Source organism: Cervus elaphus, chromosome 7 (assembly GCF_910594005.1).
Source record: "Cervus elaphus chromosome 7, mCerEla1.1, whole genome shotgun sequence".
Classification (NCBI taxonomy): Eukaryota; Metazoa; Chordata; class Mammalia; order Artiodactyla; family Cervidae; genus Cervus; species Cervus elaphus.
In genome coordinates, this window is record NC_057821.1 from 17,819,917 (window position 1) to 17,835,574 (window position 15,658).

At 53.0% G+C, this 15,658-nt stretch overlaps 1 protein-coding gene across 6 annotated transcripts in view; it reads left to right on the forward strand.

Annotated features, from left to right (window-relative positions):
• The window catches only part of CUL9 (cullin 9), a 35,540-nt gene that overhangs the window by 1,518 nt on the left and 18,364 nt on the right, over window positions 1–15,658 (forward strand). For 4 of the 6 annotated variants that reach the window (XM_043907518.1, XM_043907516.1, XM_043907521.1 and 1 more), the window contains exons 2-17: window positions 534–1,137; window positions 1,696–1,850; window positions 2,182–2,694; window positions 3,198–3,333; window positions 3,484–3,677; window positions 3,964–4,363; window positions 4,785–4,977; window positions 8,550–8,757; window positions 10,584–10,780; window positions 11,160–11,377; window positions 12,349–12,598; window positions 12,693–12,798; window positions 13,297–13,524; window positions 13,773–13,863; window positions 13,986–14,157; window positions 15,514–15,619. In XM_043907518.1, the coding sequence (XP_043763453.1) occupies window positions 543–1,137; window positions 1,696–1,850; window positions 2,182–2,694; window positions 3,198–3,333; window positions 3,484–3,677; window positions 3,964–4,363; window positions 4,785–4,977; window positions 8,550–8,757; window positions 10,584–10,780; window positions 11,160–11,377; window positions 12,349–12,598; window positions 12,693–12,798; window positions 13,297–13,524; window positions 13,773–13,863; window positions 13,986–14,157; window positions 15,514–15,619 (3,762 nt within the window). In that variant the 5' untranslated portion in view covers window positions 534–542. Of the gene's footprint in view, window positions 1–503; window positions 1,138–1,695; window positions 1,851–2,181; window positions 2,695–3,197; window positions 3,334–3,483; window positions 3,678–3,963; window positions 4,364–4,784; window positions 4,978–8,549; window positions 8,758–10,583; window positions 10,781–11,159; window positions 11,378–12,348; window positions 12,599–12,692; window positions 12,799–13,296; window positions 13,525–13,772; window positions 13,864–13,985; window positions 14,158–15,513; window positions 15,620–15,658 lie in introns of all 6 variants that reach the window. The other 2 variants (XM_043907519.1, XM_043907517.1) reach the window with 2 other exon arrangements.

Genomic DNA, 15,658 nt, shown 5'->3' on the forward strand with positions numbered 1-15,658 from the left:
TCTCTCTTCTTAATATCTGCCACAACCCACCCCTTTATACCCACATTCCAGCTTTAACCTGTCATTTATGCTCCCTGTCCTGCTCCTTCCCCCATCCTGACTTTCCTGACTTGTTCTGGCCCCACTGTCTCACAGGCTGCTGTCCTACCTGCTCACCCATGTCATCCTTCTAAGTCCTGATTTGTACCCCTCAGCCACCCTCCTGTTCTGCCCAAATTGTCCTGATTAATCATCCACTGTTTTTGTTATCTTACTTTCTCTTCTTCTCCTCCTCTCTTGTAATTTCTTCCGTTTTGGAAACCTTTTCATTTCCTTCTATCGCTGTTTTTCACTTCGTTCTCCTTCTCTTACAAATCCCAAAGTGTGTTTAGGTTATTTATTCCATCCTATTCTTGGCCTTTTCTCTTTGGCCTCCAAATTCCATGCAGCCTACCAATCACCCCCCACCCTGTGTGCGCCTCAAGGTTCCACCCCCTTCACATAGGTTTTTCTCTTTCCCACAGTGCCTCTGTTTCTCTCCTTGTGTGTCCCAGGAAGTCAGGATGGTGGGAGAACGGCGCACTGGGGACCTCATGGTGCCCTTGGGGCCCCGGCTACAGGCATATCCCGAAGAGCTCCTTCGACAGCGGCCTGGGCAGGATGGGCATCCTGAATACCTGATCCGATGGAGTGTCCTGAGGTGTGGGGAAGTGGGCAGAGTGGGTGTGGAGGAGGGCAAGGCAGAGCACATCCTCATGTGGCTGTCAGCCCCCGAGGTCTATGCCAGCTGCCCCATGCTGTTAGGGGAACGGGCGTTGTCTAAGGGACCTCAGCACGAGACAGCTGGGGGTTCAGCAAGCTTTCCCCGAGACCCAGGCGGTCTGGATGACGTGGCCATGGGAGAGATGGAGGCCGACGTGCGGGCACTGGTGCGCAGGGCTGCCCGACAGCTGGCAGAAGGTGGGACCTCGAGCCTCACGGCCGCTGTGCTCCACACCATTCACGTGCTCAGCGCCTATGCCAGCATCGGACCCCTCACCGGGGTCTTCAGGGAGACGGGCGCCCTGGACCTACTCATGCACATGTTGTGCAACCCTGAGCCTCAGATCCGTCGGAGTGCCGGCAAGATGCTGCAGGCCCTGGCAGCCCACGATGCTGGTGAGAGACAGCCATGGGAAGAAGGGAGCCTCTGGAGAGAATGGGGCCACAGGAGTAAGAACAGGAAGAGGAGGGGTTTCCCAGCTCTGTAAGAGCACCTAGTATTTGGTAGACATCAATTTAATTGCAAAGGGAAAATGTAGATTAATAAGCCATCACAGGTGCAGAAACAGGATAGAATGATAGCACCTGGTTTAGCTGTCTGTCCTCAGGGAAGTAGCAGAGAAGAAATGAGAATAAGTTTATGTGTTCTGGTTGAAGATTTGTTAGTTGGTTGTGAAATCACTTTCGTAGGTTATAACCAACATTTTTAAAAAATGTGAAACATCAGCTCAGAGCACTTAGTAGTGTAAGTTTTGTAGCATGAGATGTATGTTTCAGTTTCACATAGTTTACACTCGTGTCAGGTGACTGTGTGAAATGTGTCTGTTCCTCGGAGTCTCAGTCACAAAGAAGTTTGAAAGCCTCTGGGGTGGAGGATAGACAGTCTGGGGGCAGGTGATGTGGGGAGGCGTAGTGGGGATTGAGGAGAAGATCTGGGTCCGGTGTGCATTACAGGGAGTCGGGCTCACGTCCTTCTGTCACTGAGCCAACAAGACGGCATCGAGCAGCACATGGATTTTGACAGCCGCTATACTTTGCTGGAACTGTTCGCAGAGACCACGTCTTCCGAGGAGCACTGCATGGCCTTTGAGGGCATTCACCTGCCTCAGGTACCCTTGCAGCTGTGGGGGAAAGGCTGTGTACGAGGGCCAGGGCATGATTTCTGAAAATGTAGTTCAGGACTGCACCAGCACCAGGGCAGCCTGGGGAACCTACTAAAATGAAGGTTCATATTATCCTCCCCACACCGAGTCTCTGAGATGAGAACCCAGGAGTCTGTTTTAAGGCATTCCTTGGGTGTTTCTTATGTAAGTCACCGTTTGGGAACTGCAGGTGTGGGGATGAGGCCTTTATCCTTTTCTGGAGAGTCTGATGTCGAGGGAAAGGAGAGGGGTGGGAGCTGGGAGAAGAGGAAGTTACACCATGGACTGTGTCCTCCAGATCCCAGGAAAACTGCTCTTCTCCCTGGTGAAACGCTACCTGTGTGTCACTTCCCTGCTGGATCAGCTGAATAACAGTCCAGAGCAGGGGGCTGGAGACCGAGGCTCCCCAACCTCGAGGGAGGATTTGGGCCGGGAGAAGAGCCGGGGACAGCGGGAGCTGGAGTTCAGTATGGCTGTGGGCAACCTTATCTCGGAGCTGGTGCGGAGCATGGGCTGGGCCCGGAACCTCAGCCAACAGGGCACGTTGCCACCCCGGCCGACCCGGTCCATCTTTCAGCCCAGCATTTCAAGCCCCAGCCTTTTACTCCCCACCATCGTTGCGACCCCCAGGAGGCAAGGGCGGGCCTTCCGCCAGCGTGCTGAATTCTCCAGCCTTAGTGGCTACGGTGAGTATGTGCAGCAGACCCTGCAGCCGGGGATGCGAGTGCGGATGCTGGATGACTACGAAGAGATCAGCGCCGGGGACGAGGGCGAGTTCCGGCAGAGCAACAATGGCGTGCCCCCTGTGCAGGTGAGCAGGGCCACCACCGGGGGTCCGTCTGCGTGGGGCAGAGCTGGGGCATCATGCTTCATGCTGGGGGCTCTGGCCGGCCACCCAGGGAGAATACCCCCAGAGAACCGGAATGCTTTCAAGAGGATCAGTGATGGAGAGGGGGCTCTTGGAGGGCGGGGAAAATCTGGCAGGAGTGGGTGGGCTGTGAGGTCAAGGAGAAACTCCCTTGACCAGGAGCAGAACTGGTCTATCCAGATATCCCCACCCCTGGCAGTGGAGTGGGCTCGGAGGGACTGTGGGAGCAGAGGCCTTCCGGGTTAGGAGGAGAGGAGAAGCAGGGCATGCCTTGGTTGGGAAAGGGAGCCTTGTGTGTTGGAGATTTCCCAGGCCTAGCCTGGCGTGCCCCTGAGTGCTGCATGCCCCAAGCCTGGGTCTGGCCATCCACTCCAGCTTGCCCAGCGCGGGGTTCTCAGGGCTGAGCCCTCTCTCATCTTCTCTGTGTCTCCCTTTGTCCACACCAGGTCTTCTGGCAGTCGACAGGCCGTACCTACTGGGTGCACTGGCACATGCTGGAGATCCTGGGTCCTGAGGAGACTGCTGAGGACACGGCTTCAGTGGCTGCAGAGAAGGGGGCGGGGGCTGCTGTGTTGGGCACAGGTGAGCCAGGGAGGGGACAAGGACACTGTGTCTGAACAGAGGAGGAGCAGGCAGAATGCAGCCCTCTCAGGACCAGGAGCTGCCCCAGATGTTCAGGAATCCATTCAGTCCCCCGGCAGAGGCTGAGGCCCCCCGTGCCTGTCTCCCCAGCACTCCCCTCCTGGGACTGGAAGCCAGTGGACGGGCTCTGCTCTTTGCCATACCTCCAGCCCGAGCCTCAGAGGAATGAGGAACCGGGTTACCTGACCCAGGCTGAGTGGTGGGAGCTGCTCTTCTTCATCAAGAAGTTGGATGTATGTGAGCAGCAGCCAATATTCCAGAGACTTCGGGAGAACCTGGATGAGGTATTACAGACTGGAGATGCCTGATGGGGGTTGGGGTGGGGTTAGAGTTGGGATTCTCTAAGGTAGTTCACCCTGTGGGACTGCCTAGGGGAGGGTGGAGTGAATTTAGAGAGCTTAGAGGTTAGAGAGCCAAGGAATCCTTCCCTGGGGATGAGGCAAAGGCTGGGAGGCCCTAGGATGCAGGAAGTGTGCACGGGGCGCCAGCGTGAGGTGGCCCACCTCCTGCTACTGTCCCCATACCCTTGGTGTCGGCTCCTTCCTGAAGTATAAGCCTTTCTGTTGGCAGATCCTGGATGAGAAGGCCCTGGGTGAAATGTCTGTCTCCGTGGCCATGGCAGAGGGTCTGCTGCAGGTTCTCAGGAATCGGTTTGAGGGCAGCACCCTCAGTGACCTGCTCAACTCCCAGATCTACACCAAGTACGGGCTGCAGCCCGACGCTCTAAGTGGCTCGTCACAAAGCCACTCCAGTACCCTGGATCCTGAAGAGGAGTCGAAGTCAGAGGCCACCTTCTTAGAGGAGGAGACTGAGTCCCCCAAAGTGAAGGCCGAGCCCCTCAAGGCAGAGGCAGAGCCGGTCAAGGGAAAAACTGAGCCGCCCATGGCACAGAGCGATTCGCAGCTGTTCAACCAGCTTCTGGTGACTGAGGGGATGGCTCTGCCCCCCGGGATGAAGGAGGCAGCCAGTGGTGAGTCAGGTGCTGGGAGGGGAGGGCAGAGAGGTGGGAGTAAGTCCTGGGTCCCCCCCCCAGAGAAGTGGGTCGTCAGGGGAGGGCATGCCGTGGAGCGAGATCACTTCTGCATGAGAAAGTGCATTGGAAGCGTGTATCCATTTTCCTTCCTTGGACCTCGATTATGTACAGTCCTTGCTGCCTTTCTTCAGTCTCCCTGGAAAAAGAGGGTCCGTTTTCTAGAATATCGTCATCTTCGTTGCCTGACTATTAAATCCCTCACACAGAGTTCGGAGCATTCTGGATGCAAGCTACAGTAGTGAACAGGGTGTTCAAACGTCAGTAGGATAATTGGGCTTGGCCGTTAGAGAGTTCCGAGGTGAAGATGCCACAGTTTTGTTTTTTTTTTAAGCCACCGCCTTTCTGTCACGACTTTCAGAAATGATTAGAGCCTTGCGGGGTCCTGGGCCACGCAGCTCTCTGGACCAGTACGTGGCAGCAGTCGTGGCCACCGTGCAGATCTCCAGCTTGGACACCAGTCTGCAGCTCTCAGCACTCTGCGCTCTCTCCCAGGCCGTGGAGGAGGTCACAGAGCGAGACCACCCTCTGGTCCGTCCCGACAGATTCCTGAGGTTAGAACCCTGTGGAGGGAAGTGGGAGTTATGGTTTAAGCTGTCAGTTGGGGGAGGATAGTGGTAGGGAGGAAAGGAGCTAGGAGATCAAGAGTTAGAAAGGCTGGGGGAAAGAAGGGTCAGCTTGAGGTGTAACTGAGTAGGAAGGTGGACTATATGGTGGTTAATATTCTTGGAGCACTTGTTCCGTGCCAGGCTCTTGTGCTTAAAGTTTTATAAGCATTCTCTCTTTAAATCCTCCCATCTCCAGAGGAAAACCTGATGCTATTCTTATCCACTGTGTGGGTCAGGGACTGAGGCTTAGAGAATTTAAGTAACTCGCCCAATATGACAGATAATAGAATCAGGATTCAAATCGAGGTCCTTTTGGCTTTTGAGTATTTTTTTTTTTCTCTCTGTCTACTTTCTTCCTATTAAATTGAAAAATAATTAATGAATTAATTTGGCTGCCTCAGATCTTAGTTGTGTCACTCAGGGTCTTCGTTGCATCATGCAGGATCTTTCATGTGCAGTACATGGACTCTCTAGTTGTGGTACACAGACTCAGTAGTTGTGGTCTGCAGGCTTAAAGCCCCTTGGCATGTGGGATCTTAGTTCTCCGACCAGGGATCGAACCCACATCCCCTGCATTGCAAGGCAAATACTTAACCACTGGACCACCAGGGAAGTCCCCTAAATTTTTTAAAAAATACTTCTTAGTTACAAGTAGTACACCATTACATTCTTATTTTAAAAGATCCAGAGAATGAAAAGTCAGAGTTCCATTTTACTGCTGTTGTCACACATCTCAGCACGTATCCTTCAGACCTTCTAGAGGCTTATATCTGTTAGTGTGTCTTCTGCATTTGAGTTTTAGTATATGTGATCACCCTCTGCCTGTTTCTGCAGCTTTCTGCCTGCACGCAGTGTGTCTGCATGCAGTATGTCCGTCCGCGTGGTGCTGCCTCGTTTTCACTGCTGCCTTGGACTCTGCAATGTGATTATATCCAAATTCAAATGTAGCCTTATTTTGTAAAATTTTATTTTGTTGAAGGATATAGTTGATTTACAATGTTATGTGAATTTCTGCTGTACAGTATAGTGATTCATTTGTGTATTCTTTTTCAGATTCTTTTCCATTATCTTTTATTAGAGGATACTGAGTATGGTTTCCTGTGCTATCCAGTAGGAGTTTGTTGTTTATCCATCCTATGTATAATAGCTGGCAGCTGCTACTCCCAAACTCCCTGTCCGTCCCTCTCCCACCCTCCTCCCCCATTCGGCAACTACAAGTCTGTTCTCTCACACACAGTGTTCTAAGGGATCTATTTTTCCTCACATCTGCCAGCACTGGCTATTATCATTTTCAAAAACCTATCAGGTTGACAAAATTTTGAAGTGATTGGTATCTTTTTGTCTTTAATTTCTTGAGAAGTTAGGCATATTTGCATGCGCTTCTTGTATTCTCCTATAAATATTCTTATCCGTTGCCCATTTTCTTCTTGGGTCTTTGTCTTTTTTTTATTGATTTGCAGACATTCTGGATATTAATTCATTATTTCTGTTCCAAATATTGTCTCTTCTATAATCATATTTTCTTTATTTTCTGAATATAAGATAATACATATGATTCCTATAAGAAAATGAAAATTATGAGAATAACAATCATCTGAAAAGCCTCTATGCAGAGATAGTCACTGTTAACATTTTAGTAAACATCCTTACATATTTCTTTGTTTATTCATGTACATCACCTCTGGATATTAACTTGTTTGCAGTAAATCAGGGCTCCAGAGAGGGGGCTATATATTTAAAATACGTTTGGTTCACATTGTAGTCCTCGTAAGGCCCATGAGAGAAGATGGAAAGCAGCTCTGCCCCGGGAGGGACCACGAGTGCTCTGGCCACTGGTCCCCCTCAGCACTGGGTGGGGTTATGGCTCTGTGGGGCCCCGGATCCCTGCACCTCCAGGCCTTGAAACCCCAGAACAAACCTTGTTGTCCAACACAAGAGGCAGGAGTAAACAGAACCTTCTCAGTGCTTTTATTTGCGTTATTTCTCAGGATTTGTCTTTTTGTCCTCCATTCCTTCCTAGTTCCCAGACCAACTTCATCTCTGCCCCAGGGCAGAAAAATGTTAGTCCAGCTTATTTCCCCTTGAGACGCTCACTGTGACCCAAGGATTCTGCAGGCACTGCTTCCTTCCCTTCAGATCTGCGTTTTCACCTGACCCTTTCTGTAGCTTAGGTGCCCAGGGTCTTAACTTGGGGCTAGTATCTTTTATTATGTTGAACTTTTAGATTTTCATGCTGCTGTCTTTTTCAACTTTTTTTTTAATGGTTTCTAGGTTTGAAGAGGGTCTATTCCATTTTAGGACTATAAAAATATTTCCTATACTTCCTAAAAATATCTGTGACTTTACTTTTCACATACATTTTAAAATCTGTTTGCAGTCTATTTTTGCAAGTGGAGTGAAGCAGAGCTCCAGCCTTCCTTTTTTCAGATGGATAGCCACATGTCTCTGCCTCATGTTTTGCATGGTCCTTGCTGTCCTCACTGGCTGAGATGCTGCCCTTATCTCTCTTCTAATCTGTTTGGCTATGCTGTATTTCCAGAGTTTTAATCATTATAAGTTTTATTTTGATAAGTAGTAGGCAAGTCTACAGTTATTTCTTTCCAACCAGTCCTTGACTATTCTTGCCTATTTTATTTTCTCTTTCTGTGCCTAAATCTGTCATTTTTTTCCCTCTTGATTTTAGTTATATTTTACATCAGGTTGCATCATCTGGTGTGCAACAATAATGAAATAGCTTATTCATAATAGAAATAAAAATATTTCAATACAAGTCTTTGTCAGCATAAGGCTGAGGGCAAGAGTATCTGCAGGCTACCATACTCTTATGCACTTGTCGGCTTGTCATTTTTTTTTTTAAGATCTTTTGTAGACCAGTTGAAACATTTTTCTCTTGGTAAGGGCATTTTGTTTATTTATTTATTTTGGCTGTGCTGGATCTTAGTTGCTGTGCAGACTTTTGTCTTTGGCCAGCAGCTGCTACTCTGTAGTTGTGCATGGGATTCTCATTGCAGTGGCTTCTCTTTGTGGAGCACAGGTTTTGGGGCACACGGGCTTCAGTAGTGGCAGCTCCCAGGCTCTAGAACATGAGTTCAATAGTTGTGACTCACAGGCTTAGTTGCTGCACAACCTGTGGGATCTTCCCAGATCAGGGATTGAACCCGTGTCTCCTGCTGTTGGCAGGTGAATTCTTTACCACTGAGCCACCAAGGAAACCCTGCCCTTTTTTAAAACAAAAACAAAAACACCTTTTGGGCATTTTGATTTTAACATTATGGTGAATTTGTAGATTTATTTGAAAAGATGAGCCAGAGCTCATCACCCTTTTGCTATATTGCCTACTCGATGAGGAGAAGAGCTGAGACAGACTGCAGAGGAGCAGGCAGCAGGAGGGAGCCTGAGGCGGGGATGGTAGGATGGAGAGGGTGAGGGGGGATGGACTGCATCTTTGTGGACAGGCTTGGACGGGCAGTCAGGCGAGACTCTTGGGATGGGAAACCCTGATGTCTCTTCTCTCTCAGGGAGAAGCTGGTGAAGACGCTGGTGGAGCTGCTGACCAACCAGGTGGGAGAGAAGATGGTGGTGGTGCTGGCTCTGCGGCTCCTTTACCTGCTCATGACCAAGCACGAGTGGCGCCCGCTCTTCGCCAGGGAGGGCGGCATCTACGCTGTGCTGGTCTGCATGCAAGAGTACAAGACTTCCGTCCTGGTGCAGCAGGCGGGGCTGGCGGTGAGTGGGCCGGGCCTGGCGGTAGAGTGATGACCAGGGTGGGTAGGTCAGGGGTGGGCTCTGCTGGTCTTGAGGAGGTTCTCTGATAATTCAAACAAGGAGGAGACATTGGGATGGAGGAGATCCAGCTGGACAGTCCAGGAGACAAAACGCCTGTGTGGAGGCAGGGAGAAAGGTGTTTCTGAGAATGACTCCCAGGTTTAAAGTTGAGCAGCAGGGGTGGATGGGGTGGTCTTTCACTAGTGGGGAACTCTGAAAGAGGAAGCGATGTGCAGAGAAAGTCAAGTTGAATTTTTACGTATGTTGACTTTTCCAAGGATTTTTACTAACAACCTAGTGCCTGATTAAAGTCACAATTTTTAGATGTGACAGTAATTTTTAGCCATTTTATCTGAGTGGTCCCAGAACACAGAAAGTACCTCCTCACCAGATGTGGGTAAAGCCAAGCCAGCATTGCATTGCAGCCTTGCCAACCCTGGGCCCAGGGAGTGGGGAGAGGAGGCCCTTGTTTAGGGAGGAAGATTCAGCTTTCTGAGTGCTGCAGACAGAGGAGCAGGCTGGTGGGGAGGCCTGGCCAGTGTGTGCTCCGTTTAACCTGAGGCTCCCTGAGGGGACAGGCAGGCCTTGTCCAGAGCAGTTCTGAGCATGGATGCCAGCAGTCCAGTGGACTGGAGCACAGGTGCTCTTGGGGCAGTCTGTGCCTGGGGGAGGCCAGCAGGCTCTTCCTTTATGGGGCCAACCTGCTGCTGCTTCTCCCCAGATCAGCCAAGCATTCTGAGTCCAGACCAGGTCTGCTCAAAGAATTCCCTGATCCTTTCAAAGTGCATGACCAAATGCTTCTGAACTCAAATTCTTGCCCTATAACAGAATTGCATCAGTTTGTTTATAACTTAAGATGTCCAGAATTCAGCTTGGAGCGGGGAAGGTAGTGTAGCCAAAGGGAGAAAACTTCATTATGAGGTGGCATTTGCTTGATGGGTCCAGCCCTCACCAGGGGATCGTCCTGAGGAGTAAGCTCTCCTTTCCTCCATCCCAATGAGATTTCCTCTCCAGAGTCAGCCCTTTCACCAGCCAAGACCTTCTCCACTCTGATGGTTTAGTGTTCATCCTAATTTCAGTTTCTCTGAGAACCAGCCAACGCATTTGCATGTTCCAAGTATTTTTTCCTGTAATTCTAGCCTCACTCTGCCTGTGAGGCAACCCAAGTAGCCTCATCCAGGCAGGCTGGATACTGGCTTTGGCGGCCTGGGGACGGGGGCGGGAGTGTTGGCATACAGGTGGTAGAGACAGTGGGGGAGAGCCTGAGGTTGCATGGAGTGGGGTGGGGTGCAGAGTTTGAGGAGAAGGGGGACTCAGAGCTTCCGTGGTTGGGATCAGGCATTAGAGGAACTCCAGAGAGGTAGGATGACTAGGAGGACAAGAAGTTACAGAACTCTGAGGGAGAGGTTTTTTAAAGGGAGGAGCGACCGAATGAGATGGAAGGTGGCTTCAAGCAAAGTCTTGAATACGCATTGAGGCTGTGAAAGGGCTCCGTCCGGAGGGGATGCTGCGAATGGGTGGCCACCCACCTCTGCATGGCCGAGCTTCAGTCCTGGCAGAGAGAAGCTGTGTGCTCACGTTACCCTGGAGCCTTGGGTTTTCTGGCTGGCTTTCTTTTCTTTTTTTTTAAAAAAGCCTTTGATGTCCCATCACTGCCTCTTTCATTTCTATTTGCAAACAACTCAGCTGCCCCAGAGTTTGAGGTCTAGAATGCAGCCCGGCTCTCTCCCCTCTTCTGCACAGAGGCCGTGCCCACTCCTGACTCTGTCTCCACACCCCCTGCTCAGGCGCTGAAGATGCTGGCCATCGCCAGCTCCTCGGAGATCCCCACGTTTGTCACTGGCCAAGATTCCGTCCACCCTTTGTTTGACGCCCAGATGACCAGGGAGATCTTCGCCAGCATCGACTCGGCCACCCGCCCGGACTCCGAGAGCCTGCTCCTCACTGTCCCTGCTGCCGTGGTCCTGATGCTGAACACAGAGGGGTCAGGATCTCCCCTCCCGAATGCCAGACTCCTGTTAAGCCCCACGCCCTGCCGCTCCCCTGCCCCGGGCTCATGTGCTCTGCAGAAGCTCCCTTCCCACTGTCACCTCTGGATGAAATGCCCTGGCCCTCTCGGGGTGGTGCTAGAAGAGAGGCCAAGTGGTTGAGGGTAGGGAGGTTCCAGAGATCAGAGACCCCTGTCCTTCTTTCCTGGGGTTGGGAGGAGTGACCTGAGGTCAAGAGACCAGGTGTCTGTCCTCAGAGGGACCCCTGGAACCCCTCTGTCCCCAGCCACAGGGCTCCTCCCTTTCTGCTAGCTCTCTGCTTCCTTCTCATTCATTCTCTTTCAATTTCTTCCCGGGACACCTCCCTCCTCCCAGCTGCTCCTCCGCGGTGAGAAACGGCCTCCTCCTGCTCAACCTACTTTTGTGCAACCACCACACTCTGGGAGACCAGATCATCACCCGTGAGCTGAGAGACACCTTGTTTAGACACTCAGGCATAGCACCGGGGACAGAACCCATGCCCACCACCCGCACCATCCTCATGATGCTTCTCAATCGCTACTCGGAGCCACCTGGCAGCCCCGAGCCTGCAGGTACCGTTGTGGAGGTAGTGGGTGTACTGAGGAGCTGGTCCCCGCCCGTGGCCAGGAGGACTCAGGTTTACACCCTAGTTCCTTGCTGAAAAGACACGATGACCCTTCAGGAAATGAATGAGGGCTTTCGTGCTCAAGTTAGGTCTCAAGGAGGACTTCCTGACCGGGAGGAGAGGGGACTTTTAGAATAGGTGCAGGGAGATTGGTCTTCTCTGTATGGCTTTAAACATAAAAGGACTTTCATCTGTCTGGGCTGGGTGCGGTCCACTCTTCCTGGTCACTGCAAGGTTGGTTGAAATGACTTCTAGAGAGGCCTTTGGTAGAGGAATTGTAACTTGTGATACAGAAGTTTGTGACTTAGAATGTGAAATATTGATACCGTAGGGAAGAAACGCTCTGTATTCAACGCACAAGTGAAACCTGGAAGTATGGGGGCAAATTGAAATAGGCACTGTATCTTTTAGTCTGTACCTCTGAAGCCACCATGCTCGGTAGTATAGGGGACGTGACTATAATAGCTAGTATTTGTTGGCTTGTGTAGTACCATAGCTCACATTTAGTAATCAGAGAGAGTAGTGGGACCGTATGAAGTAACACTGTGCTGTTTAACTTGACAGCGTTTGCCATACTGATTTTTTTTTTTTCCAGATATAGCTAGATATATATTCAGTCTACTGACTCAATGGACATGGGTTTGAGCAAACTCTGGGAGTTGGTGAAGGACAGGGAAGCCTGGCAGACTGCAGTCCATGGGGTTGCAAAGAGTAGGATGTGACTTAGTGACTGAACAACAACAGAGATATATATTTGCGGCCAGAAAAAGAAGTCCGCCACTGTTGAGTAGAAACAGTCGATGTCCTCACAGTGGGGGAAAGTTCGGGGGTGGTTTTCTGTATCTGCTCATCTCAGTCTGACCAGCTCGTGTGACTCTTCTTCATACCTGTATTTTTCCCTCCCGTGTGTCTGGGCAGCAGCACCGGAGACCCTCAGTGCCCAGGGCCAGGAGGGGTCCCCTGAGCTGCTGATCCGATCCCTGGTGGGGGGCCCGTCTGCAGAACTCCTCCTGGACTTGGAGCGCGTGCTGTGCCGAGAGGGCGGCCCGGGGGGCGCCGTGAAGCCCCTCCTCAAGCGCCTCCAGCAGGAGAGCCAGCCCTTCCTCCTGTTCCTGTGGACTCTGGACGCCCCCGGGCCCAATAAAACCCTGCTGTTGACGGCGCTGAGGTGAGAGGCTGGGCTGGGGTGGGGGGCCCCCGTGTGTCGGGAGCGAGGGCAGCTGGCAACTGCAGGGGCTTCACTTTTTGCCACCCCTCGCCAGGGTCATGACCCAGCTGCTGGATCACACTGAGGCCATGGTCCTCCCCTGGCACGAGGTCTTGGAGCCCTGCCTCAACTGTCTGAGTGGCCCCGGCAGTGACTCTGAGGTACCCGAGCCCTGGCCAGGGTGGGCAGGCAGGCAGCCCAGAGGCACCAGCTGCTGGGTGAGGCCCCGGGGGGCACAGCACAGCCTGCCTGGATGGGCCGGGACACTGGGAGGGAGTGGAGGAAGGAGGCCAGAACCGAGGCCTTCTCACTGCGCCTGAATTTTAGATTCTGGGTTTGGGAGAAGCCCACGTTCCCCAGTCCATGCAGTCCTTACTCTCTGCCTTTGGCGGGGGAGGCGGGGCGTGTGCCCTGTGGGGAGAGGCTCAGGCACTGAGGCTGGTGCCAGAAATAGGCTGGTCCTGGCAGGAGGAAGCCTGCAGAGCGGTGCCCCAGCTCTGCCCCTCACCCCTGGGTCCTCACCCCAGCATTCTGTGCCAGCCTGTCTTTGGTACTCTGCTCTCAAGTTCTCCGAGATCTCAGCCACCGCACCCCACATCTAAGGCCACCCCCAGCCCGCCCTTTGCATCCCCATGTTAATCTCGGCGTCTCTGGGCCAGATTGTCCAGGAGCTGCTGTGCTTCCTGTATCGCCTGGCCTCCACGCACAAGGACTACGCGGTGGTGCTCTGCTGCCTGGGAGCCAAAGACGCCCTCACCAAGGTCCTGGAGAAGCACTCGGCTCAGCTGCTGCTGGCCTGCGAGCTGCGGGACCTGGTGACAGAGTGTGAGCAGCACGCCCAGCTCTACAGCAACCTCACCTCCAGCATCCTGGCGGGCTGCATTCAGGTGAGGAGCCTGCGGGTCCAGGCTGAGGGAGGCGGCAGCCGGGGGACGGGGCCTCACCGTGTCCCTCTGGCACAAGTGGTGGCAGATCGAGGGCCCTTGTTCCCCAGCCCTTAGCCCACGTGGTTCTATTCTGCCAGGATTCTGGAGAACGGGGCTGAGTGCTCTGTCGCCTCCTGACTCTTTCTCCACGTGTGTCTCCGTGTGCCTGCCCCCTCCCCACACCCTTTCTCTCCGTGTCCCGGCTGCAGATGGTGCTGGGCCAGATCGAAGACCACAGACGAACCCACCGCCCCATCAACATCCCCTTCTTCGACGTGTTCCTTAGGCATCTCTGCCAGGGTTCGTGCCCTCATCTGCTTCCTCCTGCGGCCACCCCAGCCTCTGCTCCCCCTTCCCTTCCTGCTCCCTTGTCCCCTTTCTGTCTTCTCTCTCAACTAACCAGGCTTCCCGCGGGCCCACAGGTTCCAGCGTGGAAGTGAAAGAGGACAAGTGCTGGGAGAAGGTGGAGGTGTCGTCCAACCCGCACCGGGCCAGCAAGCTGACGGATCGCAACCCGAAGACCTACTGGGAGTCCAACGGCAGCACCGGCTCCCACTTCATCACCCTCCACATGCACCGTGGTGTTCTCGTGAGGTGTGAGCACGCCCGTGTCCACCTGTCCGTGCACATGGATATTCTGACACGCCCCAGTACACGTCCTCAAAGAATTACCTACATACACACAACGCCGACTTACGCCCTGTGCCTGAGGGGCCTCAGACTCGTTTCGTGAAGTGAACAGACACGCGTGTCGGCCTGATCTCCCAGAGCACAGTGTAGACCTCCCCTCTCCCCCCGAGCCTGCTCCCTCCACCAGACACACGTCGCCGCCCTGTGCTTTGATCGAGGTAGAGCAGCAGCTCCCCCACTCCCCGTGTGGGCGTTGGTTTGCTGTGTGCTCTGCGCCAGGTACCCTGCGAGGGCCTGGAGCCTCACCAACAGTGAGATGAGGGGCCTGTCTGCGGGGATCTGACAGTCTTACTGGGGAGCCAGGCTGGAAGAGCAGCAAGAGAGAGTGAGAAAAAAGTGATAGTTGACAGGCGTGCTGGATCCTGATGCCACCTGAGATCTCAGAGGAGGCTGCAAACAGAGGCTGAGTGGGTTAAGTTTGTGGTAGAAGTTGGCTGGGTAGAGAGAGGCCAACAGATATGGGGACAGCATCTGTGCAGGATGGAAGCAAGAAACAATGATGTACTGGGGGGAACTTGGAAGTAATTGTGCTTGGCTGGGATGAAGGGTCTGTGTAGTGAAGTGGCAGGAGAGGAAGCTGGAAAAGGAGGAAGAATCGGTTGAGTTTTATTCTGAAATTTGAGGAGCCACTGAAGGATTTCAAGAGGGGAAAAGACAAAAGTAGGTTTTTTTATTTAGAGAACTCTGGCAGTTACGTGAATTTGGCTGGCAGGCCGGGACAGAGTTGGAAGGTTTACTGAGTGGTGAACGTTCAGCGAGGCGGCGGGAACGGGAATAGACAGCGAGGAGGCGGAGGACGAGGAGAGCTTGAGAGGTGATCTGCGGTACCTGCCGCTGGCTGGATGAGGGAGACGTCACGTGTGCTAGTTGGATAGCTGGATGGGTGCCAGTTCTCTTTCCCAGGAGAGAAGTGGGAGGAGGAGCAGGTTTCTGCGGACAGATGACCGATCCGTGTGGGCACGTGGGCCTGGAGGTGCCTGTGGGCGCGGCATGGACCTGTCTGTTGGATGCGCGGCTTGCAAGCTCAGGAGAGCGGTCTAGGGTAGAGACGTGAATTTGGAGTCCTTCGGCTGTTAACTTTCAGCTGAAACCATGGGTTTACGTGAAATCACTTTGGGGGAAGGTAAAGGGAAAAGCAGGGAGCCTGGGGAAGACCAACGCTTAAGAAGAGGACAGGAGTCTGAAGAGGATGTGCTGGGCGGAAATCGTTTTGCACCCAGATCAGGGCCCTTGGTTCTGATTGAGTCCTTTCTCTCCCAGGCAGCTGACTCTTCTGGTGGCCAGTGAGGACTCGAGTTACATGCCGGCCCGGGTGGTGGTGTTTGGGGGTGACAACGCCAGCTGCATCAACACGGAGCTCAATACGGTGGGGACCCCATGCCTGCTTCCCCTTACTCTCCATCCT